We start from the raw sequence: 14109 nt of genomic DNA on the forward strand, positions 1-14109 counted from the left end.
TTAACCAGACACACACACACACACACACACACACAAAAAAAAAAAAAACAAAGGGGAAGGAGGGGACATTTTTAAATTTTGTTTTTCAGTTGGCTCTCTTTTTCCTCTAACCACTTTGTTGTTATTTTAAATTTTTTAATTTATTCCAATGATGCTGATTTTACATCAGACAACGAATAGTTCTGGTCACCTATTGTATGTATGTATTTCAAAACAGGTAGATGGAGGAAAAATCAAAGGGTCCAATATTACAGTGCAAAAATCAAGAGAGTGCCGTCCAGGCCTTTTGAAGGTCATTTTCACACACTGTTGTAACCCTATGTGATACAAACATCTGTTTGCATTCTGTGGGTTCACTTGCAAACTTAATGATACTTGATTTATTGGGCCAATACACTATTTGTCTTAGGAACATCAAAAGAACCAGAACAAACTAAATGTGAATGAAATTAAACAAGTATGCATTTGTTAAACAGCTTAACACAGAACACAGCATACCCCCAAACAAACTTAACATTCAATGACTAGTACACAGACAAAACTATGCTTTAAAAGGAAAACAAAAACCAAAAAAAAAAAAAAATCAAAAAACTTTTATGCAGAACAAAGGACCACAGAGCCTGGTTTAACATAGAAAACTACATTATTTATGTTAGAACTTCAAGCCCTCAATCAACATATCACATCAAAACATTCCAACCCACCTTCTGAGCCAGCTGATTCACCCAGTGAGAGGTGCAGTTGCTGAGATCAGGGCCCTTAGGGTTCCATGTTCCTGTGGAAGCCATGCAGAGATACGAGGCCGTTCCTGTAACGCATGCAGGAAACAAGGGTGAAACCAAAGCCGTATTTTAGGGAACTGGGAAATTGGCACTAATGATCCTAGACAGTGTGTTAAATTTTGAATAAATGCTAATAGAAGGAGCTGGCAATAACCAACAAAAAAGTAGCATGCAATGCAAAAGATTATAAACAATAAGCATAAAGTCAGCATAGAAACATCAGACATTTAGGGGGAAAAAAAAACTCTTGATATTCGTGAGACTCATCCAAAGTGATGGTTATAATGAGAAAGACAGCTGTAGGGGAGCCTCACTAGAGGCCTGGGACAAAAATCTCAGGTTTGACATAGGTAATGTGAGAGGTAATTCTGTGCCTGATCTTAAGTGACTTTGATAGTTTAAAACCCTTACGCTGTGTAGAGAAACTGTATTTGTAATGTAACAAAATAAGGAAATTGGCTATTGCAAATATCTCCCTCTACGGAAACTGCTTCAGTGTCATTTAGAAGGCACTCATTAAACTACACATGCATACATTACAGGGTATAATACATGGCAGGAGATACCTCTTGTCCCCTTGGGACAGGGTCGTTCAACCATCATTCCCCTTTGTGTCTGAGGCCACTTTATCCCCTTCGTTTCTAATGCCTCGCAGAATCTCTCTGGCAGGGGAAAAATATTTGTTACAGGAGGAATTTTGGTTGTAGAAACTGCTGGAGGTGGCTTTGTCCCTCTGCTTCCTTCCTGAGGTCCAGCTACTGTGGTGCTCACGGAGCCTCTCTGTGAAGTAGTGCTTGTGGTTGACACTGTGGTTTTGAACAGCTCAGCTGAAGAAGTTATTGTCACAGCTGTGGTAGGCACTATGAAAAAAAGATGAGTGTATTAATCTCAAACACACCCTCATGCTCACCTTCAGTCACTTGTATGTGAATGTGTGCATGCATACACACACCCCTTCACCCATCCATATATTCCAAATAAACAAATAGAATTATGGTAGGGAAGGAGAAGAAGAAAAAAATCACTTCCATTACAATTTATTCATAAGGGGAAAAGATGACCATTTAAGCTTAATGGTAGCTCAGCTCTCAGTGAAATATGACCACATGATTTAAGTGCAATCTCTCCATAAAGCGCTAAACAAATGAAGGCAGTGCAGGAAAATTCTATTATACAAACATACTTTATCAACAAATGCAAAAGATCAAGGGGGGAAAAAAACCTCTGACAATTATGGATAATTAGGAAGATAAAAAGATTTGAAGTCATCCACTCCATGTCCTGCAGGAAAACAAACACTGACATCTTTCCAGCCAGCGGCCGTTCTTGCTTGAGGGATTTTTAAGCATGCCTGATCACATCCAAACAGAAGAGAAGTTTGGCACGCTTACGCTGGTCTGGGTTTGGCATCTTTCCTTTGCAAGGTGGGGATGAAAGGGCAGAGCTCACCATGTAGTTTCGTATCCAGACAGGGGTTAGAACAGATCATGAATTCAAAAATCAAGCTGTCATTATCTCACTGACCCTTACAGAGAATGTAAAAGAACTGTAGTTACACATTTCAAAAAACAAAAAAAAAAAATTATTTTAAGAAAAGTTTTCTTTTTCTTCTTTTTCAGTCTGCCAACATTGCTATCAAAGAGTTAAATCAGCTAGATTTTTTTTTTTTTTTTTTTTTTTTTTTTTTTTTTCCGGGTTTCCTGAATCAAGTTTTTTTTTTTTTTTTTTTTTCTTTTTTTTTTTGTGATATATATTTTTTATTTTACAATACCATTCAGTTCTACATATCAGCCATGGGTTCCCCTATTCTCCCCCCTCCCACGCCCTCCCCTTACCCCCAGCCCACCCTCCATTCCCATCTCCTCCAGGACAAGTCCTCCCCCGAGGACTGTGATCGACTTGGTAGACTCAGTCCAGGGAGGTCCAGTCCCTTCCTCCCAGACTGAGCCAAGTGTCCCTGCATAAGTTCCTGGTTTCAAATAGCCAACTCATGGAATGAGCACAGGCCTTGGTCCCACTGCCTAGATGCCTCCCAAACTGATCAAGCCAATCAACTGCCTCACCTATTCAGAGGGCCTGATCCAGCTGGGAGCCCCTCAGTCTTTGGTTCATAGTTCATGTGTTTCCATTCATTTGGCTATTTTTTTTCAATAATTGAGTAAAACTGAAATTTATTATATGCCACAGTCGTCCTACGGACCTCCATGCTATATATATATAGCCTCTATGGTTCTATGGGTTGTGGTCTGATTGTTCATTTTATATCTAGAATCCACCAATGAGTGAGTACATACCATAACTGTCTTTCTGGGTTTGGGTTACCTCACTCAGGATGATATTTTCTAGTTCCATCCATTTGCCTGCAAATTTCATGCTTTCATTGTTTTTCTCTGCTGAGTAGTACTCCATTGTGTATATGTACCACATTTTTTTCATCCATTCTTCCGTTGATGGGCATCTAGGTTGTTTCCAGGTTCTGGCTATTACAAATAGTGCTGCTATGAACATAGCTGAGCATGTATTTTTATGGTATGTATCAGCATTCTTTGGGTATATGCCCAAGAGTGGGATGGCTGGGTCTTGAGGTAGTTCGATTCCTAATTTTCTGAGAAACCGCCATACTGATTTCCATAGTGGTTGTACAAGTTTACATTCCCACCAACAGTGGAGGAGTGTTCCCTTTGCTCCACATCCTCTCCAACATTGGTTGTCATTGGTGTTTTTGATCTTAGCCATTCTAACAGGTGTAAGGTGGTATCTCAGAGTCGTTTTGATTTGCATTTCTCTGATGATTAAGGATGTTGAGCATTTCTTTAAATGTCTTTCAGCCATTTGTAGTTCTTGTTTTGTGAATTCTCTGTTTAGCTCTTTAGCCCATTTTTTAATTGGACTGTTCAGTGCTTTGATGTCTAGTTTCTTGAGTTCTTTATATATTGTGGAGATCAATCCTCTGTCAGATGTGGGGTTGGTGAAGATCTTTTCCCAATCTGTTGGCTGTCTTTTTGTCTTATTGACTGTGTCTTTTGCCCTGCAAAAGCTTCTCAGTTTTGAGAGGTCCCATTTATTAATGGTTGTGCTCAGGGTCTGTGCTGTCGGTGTTTTATTTAGGAAATGGTCTCCAGTGCCAATGCGTTCAAGAGTGCTTCCTATCTTCTTTTCTATTAAGTTTAGTGTAACTGGATTTATGTTTAGGTCTTTGATCCACTTGGACTTGAGTTTTGTGCATGGTGACAGATATGGATCTATTTGTAATCTTTTACATATTGACATCCAGTTATGCCAGCACCATTTGTTGAAGATACTTTCTTTGTTCCATTGTATAGTTTTGGCTCCTTTGTCAAAAACCAGGTGTTCATATGTGCATGGATTAATGTCAGGGTCTTCAATTCGATTCCATTGGTCCGTATGTCGGTTTTTATACCAGTACCAAGCTGTTTTTATTACTATAGCTCTATAGTAGAGTTTGAGGTCCGGGATGGTGATGCCTCCAAGGGTTGCTTTATCGTATAGGATTCTTTTAGCTATCCTGGGTCTTTTGTTTTTCCATATAAAGTTGAGTATTTTTCTTTCCAAGTCTGTGAAGAATTGTGTTGGGATTTTGATGGGGATTGCATTGAATCTGTAGATTGCTTTTGGTAAGATTGCCATTTTTACTATGTTAATCCTACCTATCCATGAGCATGGGAGATCCTTCCATTTTCTGATATCTTCTTCAATTTCTTTCTTTAGAGATTTAAAGTTCTTATCAAAAAGGTCTTTCACTTGTTTAGTTAGTGTTATCCCAAGGTATTTTATATTATTTGTGGCTATTGTAAAGGGTGATGTTTCTCTGACTTCTTTCTCAGCCCTTTTATCATTTGTGTATAGGAGGGCTACTGATTTTTTTGAGTTGATCTTGTATCCTGCCACTTTACTGAAGGAGTTTATCAGCTGTAGAAGTTCCCTGGTAGAGTTTTTGGGGTCACTTATGTATACTATCATATCATCTGCAAATAGTGAAAGTTTGACTTCTTCCTTGCCAATTTGTATCCCTTTGATCTCCTTTTGTTGTCTTATTGCTCTAGCTAGAACTTCTAGTACTATATTGAATAAATATGGGGAGAGTGGACAGCCTTGTCTTGTTCCTGAATTTAGTGGTATTGCTTTGAGTTTCTCTCCATTTAATTTGATGTTTGCTGTTGGCTTGCTATAAATTGCTTTTATTATGTTTAGAAATGTTCCTTGTATTCCTATTCTTTCTAAGACCTTTATCATGAAGGGGTGTTGGATTTTGTCAAAGGCTTTTTCAGCATCTAGGGAGATGATCATGTGGTTTTTTTCTTTCAGTTTGTTTATATGGTGTATTACATTGACTGATTTCCGTATGTTGAACCATCCTTGCATCCCTGGGATGAATCCTACTTGGTCGTGATGGATGATTGTTTTGATGTATTCTTGGATTCGGTTTGCCAATATTTTGTTGAGTATTTTTGCATCAATGTTCATGAGGGAGATTGGTCTGTAGTTCTCTTTCTTTGTTGCATCTTTGTGTGGTTTGGGTATCAGGGTAATTGTAGCCTCATAAAAAGAGTTTGGTAGTGTTCCTTCTGTTTCTATTGTGTGGAACACTTTGAAGAGGATTGGTATTAGTTCTTCTTTGAAAGTCAGGTAGAATTCTGCACTGAAACCATCTGGTCCTGGGCTTTTTTTAGTTGGGAGACTTTTGATGACTGTTTCTATTTCTTTAGGGGTTATTGGTCTATTTAAATGGTTTATCTGGTCTTGATTTAATTTTGGTATTTGGTATTTATCCAGAAAATTGTCCATTTCTTCCTGGTTTTCCATTTTTGTGGAGTACAGGTTTTTGAAGTATGATCTGATGATTCTCTGGATTTCCTCATTGTCTGTTGTTATGTCTCCCTTTTCATTTCTGATTTTGTGAATTTGGGTGTTCTCTCTTTGCCTTTTGGTTAATTTGGCTAGTGGTTTGTCTATCTTGTTGATTTTTTCAAAGAACCAACTCTTTGTTTCATTGATTTTTTGTATTGTTCTCTTGTTTTCTATTTCGTTGATTTCAGCCCTCAATTTGATTATTTCCTGGCGTCTATTTCTCCTGGGTGAGTTTGTTTCTTTTTGTTCTAGAGCTTTCAGTTGTGCTGTTAATTCATTGGTATGGGATTGCTCCATCTTCTTTATGTGTGCATTTAGAGCTATGAATTTTCCTCTTAGCACTGCTTTCATAGTGTCCCATAAGTTTGGGTATGTTGTACTTTCATTTTCATTGAATTCTAGGAACTCTTTAATTTCTGTCTTTATTTCTTCCTTGACCCATTGATGTTTCAGGTGGGTATTATTCAGTTTCCATGAGTTTGTGGGTTTTCTATAATTTTTGTTGTTATTGAGTTCTAACTTTAAGGCTTGGTGGTCTGATAAAATACAGGAGGTTATTCCAATTTTTTTGTATCTGTTGAGATTTGTTTTGTGTCCAAGCATGTGGTCAATTTTTGAGAAGGTTCCATGGGGTGCTGAGAAGAAGGTATATTCTTTTGTGTTAGGGTGGAATATTCTGTATATATCTATTAGGTCCATTTGAGTCATAACATCTGTTAGGTCCTTTATTTCTTTGTTAAGTTTCAGTCTGGTAGATCTATCTTTTGGTGAGAGTGGTGTGTTAAAATCTCCCACTACTAATGTGTGGGGTTTGATGTGCGTTTTAAACTTTAGTAGTGTTTCTTTTATGAATGTGGGTGCTTTTGTATTTGGAGCATAAATGTTTAGAATCGAGACTTCATCTTGGTGGATTTTTCCTGTGATGAATATGTAATGTCCATCCTGGTCTCTTTTGATTGATTTTAGTTTGAAGTCTATTTTATTAGATATTAGGATAGCTACACCAGCTTGTTTCTTAGGTCCATTTGCTTGGAAAACCTTTTCCCAGCCCTTTACTCGGAGGTAGTGTCTGTCTTTGGAGTTAAGGTGTGTTTCTTGTATGCAGCATATGGATGGGTCCTGTTTTCTAATCCATTCTGTTAGTCTGTGTCTTTTTATAGGTGAGTTGAGACCATTGATATTGATGGATATTAATGACCAGTGATTGTTAATTCCTGTTATTTTTTTGGTTGTGTTGTGTTGTCCTTCTGTGGTGTATGTTGGTGTAGGATTATCTATTGCTTGAGTTTTCATGGATGTGTTTAGCTTCTTTGGGTTGAATTTTCCCTTCTAGTGCTTTCTGTAGGGCTGGGTTTGTGGACAGGTATTGATTAAATCTGGTTTTATCCTGGAATATTTTGTTTACTCCGCCTATGGTGATTAAGAGTTTTGCTGGGTATAATAGTCTGGGTTGGCATCCATGGTCTCTTAGTGTCTGCATGAGGTTTGTCCATGATCTTCTATCTTTCATAGTCTCTATTGAGTAGTCTGGTGTTATTCTGATGGGTTTGCCTTTATATGTTACTTGGTCCTTTTCCTTTGCAGCTCTTAATATTTTTTCTTTATTCTGTGTGTTTAGTGTTTTGATTATTATGTGGCGAGGGGACTTTTTTTTTGGATCCAGCCTATTCGGTGTTCTGTAAGCTTCTTGTATCTTCATAGGTATTTCTTTCTTTAGGTTAGGAAAGTTTTCTTCTATGATTTTGTTGAATATATTTTCTGTGCCTTTGAGTTGGTATTCTTCTCCTTCTTCTATCCCTATTATTCTTAGGTTTGGTCTTTTCATGGTGTCCCAAATTTCCTGGACGTTTTGTGTTAGGACTTTTTTGTCTTTATTGTTTTCTTTGACTGACGAATCTATTTTCTCTATCGTGTCTTCAGTGTCAGAGATTCTCTGTTCCATCTCTTGCAATCGGTTGGTTATGCTTGTTTCTGTAGTTCCTGTTCGTTTTGTCAGGATTTCTATTTCCAGCATTCCCTCAGCATGTGTTTTCTTTATTGTCTCAAATTCATTTTTCAGATCTTGGAATGTTTCTTTCATCTGTTTAATTGCTTTTTCTTGGCTTTCTTTGATTTCTTCCCATTTTTTGTTCGTTTTTTCTTCCATTTCTTTAAGGGAGTTTTTTATTTCCTCTTTAATGGAGTTTTTCATTTCCTCTTTAAGGGAAGTTTTTATTTCCTCTTTAAGGGAGTTTTTTATTTCCTCTTTAAGGAAAGTTTTTATTTCCTCTTTAAGGTAGTTTTTCAATTCCTCTTTAAGGAAAGTTTTTATTTCCTCATTGAGGGAATGTTTTATTTCTTCTTTAAGGGCCTCTATCATCTTCTTAATGTCATTTTTAGGGTTGATTTCTTCTGTTTCTTCTGTCATGGTATGTTTAGGTCTTGCAGGTGTAGAATCACTAGGTTCTGATGTTGCCATATAGGTCTTTATGTTGTTGCCTGTATTTTTGCACTGGCGCCTACTCATCTCTTCCTCTGTGAGGTGCAGGTGGTGTCTGTGTCTGAGAGTGCCTCTCTTGTTCTAATTTTTAGTCTTGGTTTAGTAGGGGTTCTTGGTTAAATTGGTGCTTTTGGGCTATTTCTTCAGGGGCAGCTGATTTCGATCGGTGAATTATATACTTATGATTCTGGTGATCTGGTTTGGTGTCTGGGTAGCGCCTTCTTCTGTGTTCTCAGGTCACTTTTTGTTCATTTGTCAACTCCTCAGCTGATCTTGTTTCTTCAGACTTTAAACTGTAGGCATCTGAATCCTCTCCCAGATGGGTTTCAGCTGAGCAGGGTAGTCTCACCAACACCTCCAAGTTGTTGGGTTTCACAGGATCAGCAGCTGGGCCCTGGGTTGTCCTCAGACGGAGTGTTCAGATTCGTTCTGGTTCTGACCCACGGAGATAGCTTCTTCCCCAGATGTTGGGGTTAGGGGCGTCCCTGTTCCAAGCTGTGTCTGCTTGTCTCCGTCCCTGGGCCTGTTTACCTCTGCGGTCCGCCGCCGCCGGGCCTGTATGTCCCTGTCAGCTGCCGCTGGGTGTGTCTGCCTCTGGGGGCCGCCACCGGGCCTGAATGTCCCTGTCGGCCGCTGCACGTCTACCTCAGCGGGCTGCCGCTGGGCCCGTCTTCCTCCACAGGCCGCCGCCACAGGCCTACCTGCGTCTGCTTGTCTTTGCCGCCGGGCCTGTCTACCTCTGTGGACCGCCGCTGGGCCTGAATGTCTCTGCCGGGCCTGAATATCTCTGTCGGCTGCCGCCGCTGGGCCCGTCTACCTCAGCGGGCTGCTGCTGGGCCCGTCTACCTCCGCGGGCAGCCGCCGCAGGCCTACCTGCGTCTGCTTGTCTCTGCCGCCGGGCCTGTCTACCTCTGTGGGCCGCCGCTGGGCCTGAATGTCTCTGCCGGCTACCGCCGGGCCTGAATGTCCCTGTTGGCCGCTGCCGCCGGGCCCGTTTACCTCAGCAGGCCGCTGCTGGGCCCGTCTACCTCTGTGGGCCGCCGCTGGGCCTGAGTGTCTCTGCCAGCTGCCGCCGGGTCTGAATATCCCGGTCGGCTGCCGCCGCTGGGCCCGTCTACCTCCACGGGCCCCCGCCACAGGCCTACCTGCGTCTGCTTGTCTCCACCGCCGGGCCTGTCTACCTCTGTGGACCGCCGCTGGGCCTGAATCTTTTTTTTTTTTTTTTTTTTTTTTTTTTTTTGGTTTTTTTTGAGACAGGGTTTCTCTGTGTAGCTTTGCGCCTTTCCTGGAGCTCACTTGGTAGCCCAGGCTGGCCTCGAACTCACAAAGATCCGCCTGGCTCTGCCTCCCGAGTGCTGGGATTAAAGGCGTGCGCCACCACGCCCGGCAAATCAGCTAGATTTTAAAACAACAGTATCCAACTGTTGTCTCCATTAATAATTAAGCATTGAAAAATGTGTTAGCAAAAATTTACTATCATTTAAAATCTGTCAAAAATATCCAAAAGTTTTATTCTTATTTATAGATACTACAAATTTATTCTTAAAATCCTATGAATATGGCACCCTATATTTAAAATATACAAGTAAGTTATTCTTATATTATTAAAAATATTAACATTGATATGCTCAAATGAAAATATCTTAGTGAGATCCATTACTATATACAGTGAACAAATATCAATTAAAAACCATTGATTTTATATTTTACCTATACAAGAAACAAACTGCAACACTGAGTATTAAAACATACATTCAAAATCACTATTATTTTTAACATTTTAGGCTGTGCCCTACAAATACTTATGTAATTCTTAACAGTTGAGAGAGCATGCTAAGTTAAGGATAAAGGGTGTATCTATTTCTGGGGTTTCAGGTGTGACAAACTTCTAGTTATCGTTAAATACACGACACTTTGGTTCTTCCTCCCTCCTCCCATCTGAATGGGAAAATCTTAAGCATGTGTTTTATTTCTAGGTTAAAATGATTGGTCGTATGAGAGGCGTCTATGCACATCAGTCAAATAACATGCCTAGCCAGCTGCTGTGGAAAACTACTTAAACCTGTCTATCTTTGTCTCTGGAAGTTCCCTCCTGACATCTTGTTAAACCTGTGTAATTTTCTTTTGATTACAATGCAGCTAGGCTTTTGGTGCTTTCTCAATTAACATTTGTCAAAGCATCACAATCTTTAGCAAAAGTGTCAAATGTGCTGCCGAAGCAAGTCATGAAGAGAGAGCAGGGAACCAGAGGAAACTGAGAAAAGGGCAGAATGAAATGGTTTGGAGTTACACTACCTTACACATCCCCTGACACTATACTAATCAGTACACACGGAATCACTCAGATATGTATTAATACCACAATTACTGAGTGTTAGCTATGCTTTGGCAAAGAATAAGGCAATATTAATAGTACAATCTCACTGGACTTGTGTAGCATGGTACAGGGATGAAGCCATGTATTTCTTGTCAATATACTAAACTATAGGGTGTGACTAGAATGTGTGGGATTTTTGAAGACTGAAATTTACTGATACTTCAAGGCATAAGTTTTTATATTTTATTATTGAAGATGTGTTTCTAAAAATCATCATCTCTTTCCATGAATGGAGAGAAATGTCAGTGGGGCATCAGGCAATACATACGCTGGCATTTATCCAGCATTCATAGCCAAATGTCATGACGACCAACAGTCTGGATCAATAGATCAACTCTTACTACTGCTCCATGAAGCAGGCACAAATTATCTTCTCACACACTTTCTGAAAATCTGGCCATGGAGAAGTCAGGTGACTGATTTAAGGTCACCTGGTTATCCTCTTCAATGTTTGGCCTTACCTTTCTAGGTAAGAGGTTGTTCAAAGACTGAGAAAGGACAGAGTCCTACAAAGCAATCTGCCCTTATTCTGGAATATGAGAAGGTGAAGTTGCATCATGAACATGGCAAAAGGTTCAAACTTTGAAAACATTTTCTGATGAGCAGCACAAAACAGAATTGTAATATAAATACCAATTCTTTTTACAAGATTCTGTTTATCAAAGCATCCTAGCAAACATCCAGTTAGACGGACTTAGTACTCTGCCTACCATGTATCATTTGAGTGACATCTAAGAGTCAGTGCTGATGAACACATTGGCCTGGTACCCAGGAAGACTTTAATGAGTAGAAATCTATTCTGCCTCCCATTTCTATCAGTGGAAAGGTATTTAGAAAATGTAACATATTGAATATTTTAGAAACATAACAAAACTGGCTCCTTTGCTAAAACATATTTTTTTTGTTACAGAATTATCAGACTTCTCATAGTCAAGACAAACAAATCTTCAGGAAATGCCCTACACTGACCTAAAGATATACTATTTCATTGTTAATATTTGGAATATTAGATCTGTAGGAAGATTAAGAAATGTCAAGTTCTATGGACAAACTGAAGAGTTAAAATAGAACCAGAAAGGGTTTTTGAGACCTGCTCTAGAGAAAGGGAAGGAGGGAAGACTGGAAGTGGTTGAAGACAACAAAGAAAATGACTCACAGGGGGAACAAAACCTAAATATTCACATGGTTTAAAAAAGATCACGAGACCTAAATAATACACTTGTGCCATCCGAAACTAGAAAGGCTTGATCTAAAACTGAGAAGAGTGTTAGAAGTGATGGGCTAGCACGGTGGCAACGCACAGGGAAAGACCAGGTGACTTCGCAGCACTCTTGACTCCTTTGGCCACATACAATCCAGAGCCCATAAAACTGCTTTCCATTTTTAAAACTTGTTTTGTTTGTTTTATACAGCGTAGGCTGTTCTTCAATTCTGTAGGCTCTTCTTCCCAGGAACCCAGTCCATTAAGACTTAAGAATTTTAACGGTACAAGTCAGTTGCTGGTTTCCTGGTTTACAGAAAGCAAAGACTCAATTCTTCTGGTTGTTCTGTCCCCTAGCCTTATCCATTTCTTGAATCTTGCTTCTGGTAAGCTGAATGTGCCTTATTGGTTTGACCTAAATCTATTGGCCAGGATAGTTGTGTGAGACCCCACCTCTAGGCATATATAGAATACACACCTCAGAAGAGAAAGACGAGTCTCTAGAAGCCAAAGAAGATACATTATAAGGAGAGAGAATGAGAATATGGGTCAAACAGCAGCACGAAAAATTTAGGTCAGGTAAAATGTTTTATTACTTAGGGTTTAATAAGGGGTCAATATGAATTTTTATGTTCTGGGAATATGAAAGAATGGCTAACTATTTGGAAAGATAAAACACTGTCATGGGAAGGCTCACTTGCTGCGTGTCTCATTTTCAAACTAGTAAGGACTCTTTCTGAAAAACACCTAAATTACCAAAGCCTTCTTGACTAAAATTGCACACAAAATGTACAAGCAGATAGATCACAAGTGGGAAAGCCATTGTTACCGCTTCTCATAGTTAATGAGATGCTTTAAGACAAGAAGGTGAGTCACTGTGTTATGCAAATGGAACCTGTACTCAATGAATTCATCTATACACCACACACCATTCTCAACCCTTCCACTATAGCCTCATTAGGAATTAGTAGTTGTCAAGGTATCGCCCCCCCCCACGTCTCCTTTTTTCCTAGTGAGGGGGGAAGATTTACTGCCACCCAAAACAAGTGTAACAGTTGTCAAGGTGGAGCAGCTTACAAAAAAGGTGAACCAGGGATCAATACAGTTTTAGCCAATGCCTGAAGCTTGCCAGTGCCTTAAGTCTTTCTTATGTGAGGCTGGAAGGATGAGACAGAAGCACTGTAGTACCTTTTAGAAAAATTAGGATGCACGAAGCATCCCAAACAGCTAGCCTCTAGAGCAAACAGACATCACATACTTTAAAACAAATGATTCTAAGAGGCTATCAGTAAAGATTTATGCTGTTAAAGGAGATTTCGCTCCTGAAAATTTAACAACAGATTTTACAGCCGCATTTTTAAACCAAGGCTCTCCAGGCATACATGATTCATCAGTATGCCGTCAATGATCTTTCTTTACAAGTAAAACTCAACACACATTTTGGTACTCTATGAAGACTCGAATTTGAAATTCAATCATAAAAGCTCTGATTTCCCCTTTTAAGGTACTGACCATGTGACAATATTTAGAACTTATTAATAACACATTTAAAGAGAAGTGTTTGTGTGTTAATGAGTGTGGATATCTCTAACAGTAGTGCTTTAGCAGATGGGTGTGTTTTACCTTGGTGAAAAGGTTAATATCATCATTTCACAAACTTTTCAGTTTTCAAATTTTTGAATAACTTCTAAATTTAAAAACTCCAATTTACTCAGTGAAGGAAATACTCATTTATACCTTACACCTACAAACATTATTCATTTGAAAAGACACCATTAGTACATATGATAATCATTAACGAGTTACTCTTTTACCCTGAGTATGAGGTAATCTCTTTTTAAATAAAATATTAATGTAATTACACCCAGAATCTATTTCTCATATAAATGAAATAATTGATAAATCAAATTATATTTCTAAAAATTTAACACTACTTTCCAAAACAATGTTCTTCTTGAACATATCTTCAGCAGATGCAAGTCAAGAAAATGCTAGCAGAGTTACCACAGATCATTTGGACTCACTTAAAACACATAGCCTGTATGTTCCAAGTGGAATTACAGAAATACAGACAAAACTGCCATGAGTTTATCAGGAAATGAAAATGTGTAATTTGTATATGATGGAAGAGGAAGAAGTTTGAAGATTCCCTCACCTACCCAGAGCACAGCTGTCAAAACTCCAGAACACATAACTCTGGCCTTGCATGTCAATCCCAGCCATTCTCTTGGGACATCCTAAAACACATTTCCCTTAATCACCTGTGCCAAGAGTAAAGGCCTGAGAATACAGTGTAATCAGCTCGGAATACAGGTAAGGAAGAAAAGCATTAATGGGTTTGGAGGAGTTACTGTATGTTTAGCAATAAAATACTAAATCAAGCAATGCTATCATTTCTTGA

At 39.2% G+C, this 14109-nt stretch overlaps 1 protein-coding gene across 47 annotated transcripts in view; it reads right to left on the minus strand.

Annotated features, from left to right (window-relative positions):
• The window catches only part of Adgrl2 (adhesion G protein-coupled receptor L2), a 647549-nt gene that overhangs the window by 36873 nt on the left and 596567 nt on the right, over positions 1 to 14109 (minus strand). For 38 of the 47 annotated variants that reach the window (XM_076575175.1, XM_076575176.1, XM_076575178.1 and 35 more), the window contains 2 exons: positions 1349 to 1642; positions 705 to 808 (listed from right to left, as the gene is read on the minus strand). In XM_076575175.1, coding sequence (XP_076431290.1) covers positions 705 to 808; positions 1349 to 1642 — 398 coding nt within the window. The remainder of the gene's footprint in view (positions 1 to 704; positions 809 to 1348; positions 1643 to 14109) is intronic. The other 9 variants (XM_076575206.1, XM_076575205.1, XM_076575200.1 and 6 more) reach the window with 1 other exon arrangement.

The sequence above is a fragment of the Peromyscus maniculatus genome, chromosome 6 (genome assembly GCF_049852395.1).
Source record: "Peromyscus maniculatus bairdii isolate BWxNUB_F1_BW_parent chromosome 6, HU_Pman_BW_mat_3.1, whole genome shotgun sequence".
NCBI classification, from domain to species: Eukaryota; Metazoa; Chordata; class Mammalia; order Rodentia; family Cricetidae; genus Peromyscus; species Peromyscus maniculatus.